Source organism: Vigna angularis, chromosome 7 (assembly GCF_016808095.1).
Source record: "Vigna angularis cultivar LongXiaoDou No.4 chromosome 7, ASM1680809v1, whole genome shotgun sequence".
NCBI lineage: Eukaryota > Viridiplantae > Streptophyta > Magnoliopsida > Fabales > Fabaceae > Vigna > Vigna angularis.
The window spans coordinates 27,937,544-27,944,493 of NC_068976.1; the positions used below are offsets into that span (position 1 = coordinate 27,937,544).

The window sequence follows — 6,950 nt, forward strand, 5'->3', positions numbered from 1 at the left end:
GTTCAAAATAAGTATAACCTCCTTTTCACTTCAATGAGACTCACAAAATTGCTCTTGTCCCATTTAATTTTATTTATTTTTCTCTCACCATCTCACCTAACAAAATACACTAGCTGTAAAAATAGTCCATTCCATTTCTTAAACTTTATCTTTCGTTTTAAAAATAATAATAATGGCTTCACTGCTAATAGTTAATTAGACACGTGGCCTCCTCACATCACATCCACTACTTAATACTACTACTACTACTACAATCACACAATTAAAATAGATAATATAATTTGGTTAATAAATTGTTAGAAAGAAAATAAAACGAGACATAGTCGTAGGACGTGCGTAAGAAACACAACACACGAACCACAAGCTCCACCTAACACCCTTCCAGCTACCGTCACAATCTCTTCTATAAAACCCCCAACCGCGCCACGCTTCCCAAATCACTCAACAAACCAAATAAACCAAACCGTACCACTTTTTTTCAATTCACCACCGTCACGTCACCAAAATGGATCTCCTCCTACTGGAGAAGACCCTCCTCGGCCTCTTCCTAGCGGCGGTGGTTGCCATTGTTGTCTCCAAGCTCCGCGGCAAGCGCTTCAAGCTCCCGCCGGGCCCACTCCCTGTTCCCATCTTCGGCAACTGGCTCCAGGTTGGCGACGACCTCAACCACCGCAACCTCACTCAACTCGCCAAGCGCTTCGGCGACATCTTCCTCCTCCGCATGGGGCAGCGCAACCTGGTCGTGGTTTCCTCGCCGGACCTCGCCAAGGAGGTGCTGCACACTCAGGGAGTGGAGTTCGGCTCCCGCACCCGCAACGTCGTCTTCGACATCTTCACCGGCGAGGGCCAGGACATGGTCTTCACCGTCTACGGCGAGCACTGGCGCAAGATGCGACGCATCATGACCGTGCCCTTCTTCACCAACAAGGTCGTCCAGCAGTACCGCCACGGTTGGGAGGCGGAGGCCGCCGCCGTTGTGGACGACGTCAGGAAGAATCCCGAAGCGGCAGTCTCCGGCGTGGTGATCCGCCGCAGGCTCCAGCTCATGATGTACAACAACATGTACCGCATCATGTTCGACCGGAGATTCGAGAGCGAGGAGGACCCTCTGTTCCAGCGTCTCAGAGCGCTGAACGGCGAGAGGAGTCGGTTGGCTCAGAGCTTTGAGTATAACTATGGCGATTTCATTCCCATCTTGAGACCCTTCTTGAAGGGTTACTTGAAGATTTGCAAGGAGGTGAAAGAAACCAGGTTGAAGCTTTTCAAGGATTACTTCGTGGACGAGAGGAAGTAAGTGTTCTGTCTCCTTTTCTTCCTTCGATATTTCACTGTCAACACCCCTTTCTGTCAAATTCTAACTGGGTGCCGCATCATAAATATGATTTCATTTTGGTTTTACAACTCACAGTAGTAACAGTGTGTCTACCCTTCAAAGTTTTCAGAGCCACACTTTCATATCATTTCTAAAGATGATTAAAATAAAAAGTTTTCTAAAAAAGGTTAATGTTTCTGATTTTTAATTAAATTTTGTTAATATCTGAAACAGTGCTTGTCAGTATATTTTATATTTTTAACTGTAATTCTTGGTACAAGTTTCTGGGATTTGTTAATTAATAGTGACATTGCATAAAATTTGAAGATATAGCCAAAATATATTTTTCTCTTGATTATCGTTTGCCCAATCCCATGCTTTTAGTACTTTCCCTGGTCCTTTTGACAGAATCCTTAACCAGATTTGCATCTCGGTGATTGGCAGTAGCTTTGATTGAGTCAACTAGTTTCTCTCTTGCACACACTCTCTCTTTCTTGATTTAAAATATTCTTTTAATGGGTACAAAAAGTGTTTATCTTCATGTGAGGTGGAAAGTAAATTTGTTTTTTACTTGAAAAGAACTTCCTATGCTTTTTTGCTTGAAAAATGTCTTTTTAATTTTTTTTTACAATAGTATAGATAATAGTTTCTGATTAGTCTGTTTCAAATCTAGTTTCAAATATACGTACCAATGAAACAGGGACACGTGATCTAGTGTATAGGTTATTTGCTTTTTATCAGTGGGGGATCATTGGTGAGACGGTGCAAAATTAAATAGTCAATTTTACTGATAAAAGTTGGACGTTACGGATTAAAAGCATAGCAGGAAGTTAAAAGTTTAGTATTTATTTGTGATTAACTAAATGAATGTGAATTAAAACAGGAATATTGGAAGCACGAAGAGCACTAACAACGAAGGACTTAAATGTGCTATTGATCACATTTTGGATGCTGAGAAAAAGGGCGAGATCAACGAAGACAACGTACTTTACATTGTTGAGAACATCAACGTTGCTGGTAAGATGCTCTCCCTTCTATCTCTTCTCACAAAATACTAAAATATATTAACTTCAGCTATTATCCCTCTAATTAGTTATCTTTTCAGCATCGTCAACTAACGCCCAACTTATTTGTTGTTTTCGAAAGTTACTAAACAACAACAATTTGACCGATTCTTCTTCGCAAATTTAGCTTATTTATTCTCTACGAACAAAAGAGTATGAGATTGATACGGATTCAATGAAAAAAACGCTCTCAAATGCGTTAATCTTTTGGTTCAATGTCTGATTTCTGTTTTTACAACCTACAGAGCAATTGACATACTAATATATTCATTCTTCTTCATTTATGAGAGATACCAAACATAACGTTATTTAATAAGCACACAGGAAAACTTGCGTCGTGATTTAAAGGTGAGAAAACGTTACACGTAGACATTTAGGTATTCATTGAATTTATCAAATGGGTCAGGTTAGGTGGAAGCTTGAACTGCAGGGTACCTCTCCCACGCTATGTGGGGACTCAGTCTTATATATTTTGTCAACTTATTTATGCTGACGTGTCACCTTATATGGAGACTTGTTCTTATCTCTTTCTCTCTTTCTTTCTGAGCTAACTTTTTATAATTTTTTAATAGTGGTCCTAAGTATAAGTGGGGTAATGGTAATATGGTGGTAGCGGTAGTAGGTAACAACTATGACCAAATTTGATAGGTAGGCCTACATTAGCCAAAAGGTAAAAGAAGAAAAATAATGATTGAATTTTCGCATAAAGGTCGGGTGCTCACGAGGGAAAGGGAAAAAGAAAGTCACACTGTGATTAACTCAGTTTTATATACTGTAAAGTTTAACTTGGTACATGTACGTTGAATTTTCTTTTTCTCATATATGAAATGTGTTTATGGAACAGCAATTGAAACAACTCTCTGGTCAATTGAATGGGGTATTGCTGAGCTTGTGAACCATCCAGAGATTCAGCAGAAAGTGAGGGATGAAATTGACAGAGTTCTTGGAGCAGGGCATCAGGTGACTGAGCCAGATATCCAAAAGCTTCCATACCTTCAAGCAGTGGTGAAGGAAACCCTTCGCCTCAGAATGGCAATCCCTCTCCTTGTCCCACACATGAACCTCCACGATGCTAAGCTTGGTGGCTTTGACATCCCAGCTGAAAGCAAGATTTTGGTGAATGCATGGTGGCTGGCGAACAACCCTGCACACTGGAAGAAGCCAGAAGAGTTCAGGCCTGAGAGGTTCTTCGAAGAGGAATCGCATGTGGAAGCGAATGGCAATGACTTCAGGTACCTTCCCTTTGGTGTTGGGAGAAGAAGCTGCCCCGGAATCATTCTTGCATTGCCCATTCTTGGCATCACTTTGGGACAATTGGTCCAAAACTTTGAGCTCTTGCCTCCCCCTGGGCAGTCCCAGATTGACACCAGTGAGAAAGGAGGACAGTTTAGCTTGCACATACTAAAGCATTCCACCATTGTTGCAAAGCCAAGGTCCTTTTAGACTTCACCACATCATCATTACCAATCCCCTTTATTATTTTTTCTTTCTTACTCTCCCTGTATTATCGATCTTTCAAAATGGGGTTGCTCCATGCCATGTATAATTGGCCTCCTGATGGGTAGGTGGTGATGTATCTGTTGGTCCCATTGTAATTCTCTCACAACTTCAACTCATGAATGATTTTGAGATGGTTTTGTAATAAACTTACACTTTTGTCTCTAATACTTCACCCACATTTCATCTCTCGTTCTCACCACCGTTCGTTGTACTTTCCATGTTAGGTGTGATGTCACTCTTTTCCTTGAATTATAACGTAATAGAAGAAAAATAATCAAGAAAATAAAAGCTGATTCTAATTTTTTACTCAATATGAATTAGTAGATATTTTCTTTGGAATATTTTATTGGAAGCTTTACGCATTATTTGGAAAGAAATCAGATACTTTTCGTTTTCTCTCTGTTTGTAAGTGTTCTATTATCTGTTCTTGTAGTGGAATTGCTTTTGCTCGAATTTATAAGTATCAAGATCAGGTGATTCGGTTTCTTAAAGAATTAAATGATCAATATGCTTCAGTCCGATCTTAAATTATGTTACTTGATCCTCTTCCTGTTCTTTATATTTCTGATATTTCTCATAAATCTCAAGCTTTAGCTATCGATGCCACTCATCCTTAACAGCCCAAGCATGACGGCAGTCACAATTCGGAAGCCTTCCGTGATGGACGTGGCAAAGGGGGTAATTCTTCCTCTCGAGACTATGCCAGATTTTATGGTAGACGAGGTCAATCCAACACCAAGTTCTGTATTATTGTGAAAGAATTAACCATATACAATTGATACTTATTATTTCAAACATGGTTTTTTCACAGGGTATCAATCTAAAGGTGTATGCATGACTAATGCTGTCAACAATATCATTTTTCCTCTAAAAAAAACTCGCAACCTCAAAAAGCTTTCAGACCAGTGATTCGGTAAGATTTTAAAAAAATATTTACAGTGGTTAGAAACCTTATATAAAGTTTTGGTTCAAGTCTTATTTATAATATTTTAATTTATGTTTATTTTTTTTAGTTATATGTAGAAAGGTGTAAAATACAGTTTAACGTCACCAATTTAACGTTTAACCTGAAAAAACTGGACGTAAAGGTCCGAAAAGGCCTAAAATTAAGCGTTAAAATTAATTTTTGAAATAACTTAGACATCGACTCGAAGGGGGACCAACATCTTAAAGCAATATGTCGTCGGTTAGGAGGGGGTCGGCGTCATATGTCGTGCATTTTCACCATCCATGAGTGTGAGCAGCACTTATGCTAGCATTGTTCATCTTCTTTTTTCACGTTTCTCTCCTTCACCCTTGAAGTTCAAGGTAAGGTTTTTGTCCATTTGCTCCGATTACATTACGTTTTGATAAATTATCTTTTATTTGAACCGATTAAAATGCATTTTCATGGGCTTTTGGTGCAGTTCTTGGGCGCGTTCTAGGACAACTGCGGCGACGATTTTCGGACCGTTGTTGTGCACGTTTTCTCCCACTCGACACCTGTATACTCCCTCACCTTCACGATTAGTTTCATTTTTGGTTTTTTATGCATATTGGTTGTTTCATTTTCATTGGTTGTTACACTTTTCATTAGTTGTTACTACTTCTAAAATTCTGGAAATTTTTGTGATGCATTCTTGTATTGTATATTGATTTTTCATGATTTCAATGAAAGAAACTATTGACAAAAAAAAAGCCCATAAATTAAGGTCTGTTGTAACATCTCCCGTCATGGCATCAGAGATTTAACAGATGTCAAATGCATAAAATAACAAACGTTAAAAGTTATTTTTGTGTTAGTGAGTATTGAATTTTATTTTTAGTAAGATAAAAAAACATGATAGCATAGATGATAAGAGATTATGATGATAAGAAGGTCATGAGTTTTATTTGTAGGTGCAAGGTGTTCTTGTGATTAAGGCAAGGGGAATTAACTGATTTTCTTTTTTCTTTATAACAATTTATTTAGTAATTTTATTTGGATTAAATTATATATTTGTGATTAAGATAAAAGGAATTAACTTATCATTTGTTAATATTCTTTTATGTACTTGTTGAAATAGAACAAAACTAAAATGATTTTAACAAATACTATTGTTGTTTATTTTTATTTATGTCTATTAATTTCATAAAGATAAATAATATATATGTATTTGTGTGTTGATATGAAATTATTTTAGTGGTTCTTCTGTTTTGTTCAATTTAAATAATAATATGTATTTATATAGTTACTTTTTGTTGATGTATGGTATGTAATTTTATTAAAAATATTATTAAAATAGTTAGTGTATAAAGGTAATTACTAAGGATAGAACTTGAGAAAAAAATTGTATATATTTAGTTTATTATACATAAATGTAGAGTATAATATTTTATTATATGATTATATAATATATTATATGTGAATTGTTTTATTATATAGTTCACATACATAATGTTTCAATGTGTATATTACAAATGAAAATTTACATGCGATGGTAAATTAGTATTTTAATTTCAAATAAATATTATGAAATTCGTGTATTTTAAATGTTAATAAGTTTGGAATTGCGTCTTTATTTTTCTACTATATATGTATTTACACTACAAAAAAATAATATATTTTAGGAAAGGATCAGACGATTTTTGGAACCCGGAAAATTGTTCAAGACTACAACCGCAGTTACTTTATTCTTTTTTTTTTCAAAAAAATTTTCGGCAGTTTAAACAACCACTATCTTCATTCTTCTGCTGCCTTCATTTTCTCCCAAACCACAATCTTCATTTCGCTGCACCACAAGCACCATCTCAATCTCGCCGTTCTCCGCCACCGCTGCCGGAAGCTTAATTCCACTCTCCACTGTTCCTCTTCCTTCTCTGAGAAGCACCACACGAACTCCCCCAACTCCGATGACGTCGTCGAGCTTCCTCTCTTCCCTCTCCCTCAGAGAAAGTAGCAGCTGGTGTTGATGATGATTTTATTTCAGAACTCAAGCCTCTATCAAAAGAAGCTGTTGAAATACAAATGAAAGACCTTCAGTTCTTTCAACAAAGTAGTGAGACTTAACAATGTGGTGAAGCCTATAATTTCCACTTTATAATATGACATTATA

At 36.9% G+C, this 6,950-nt stretch overlaps 1 protein-coding gene across 1 annotated transcript; it reads left to right on the plus strand.

Annotated features, from left to right (window-relative positions):
* The first annotated feature begins 336 nt into the window (after positions 1 to 336).
* Positions 337 to 4,041, plus strand: LOC108338193 (trans-cinnamate 4-monooxygenase). The gene is made up of 3 exons (XM_017574940.2): positions 337 to 1,290; positions 2,196 to 2,329; positions 3,221 to 4,041. The coding sequence occupies exons 1-3, from the start codon at positions 506 to 508 to the stop codon at positions 3,817 to 3,819; spliced, it is 1,518 nt and encodes a 505-aa protein (XP_017430429.1). The 5' UTR covers positions 337 to 505; the 3' UTR covers positions 3,820 to 4,041.
* Positions 4,042 to 6,950: the final 2,909 nt, after the last annotated feature.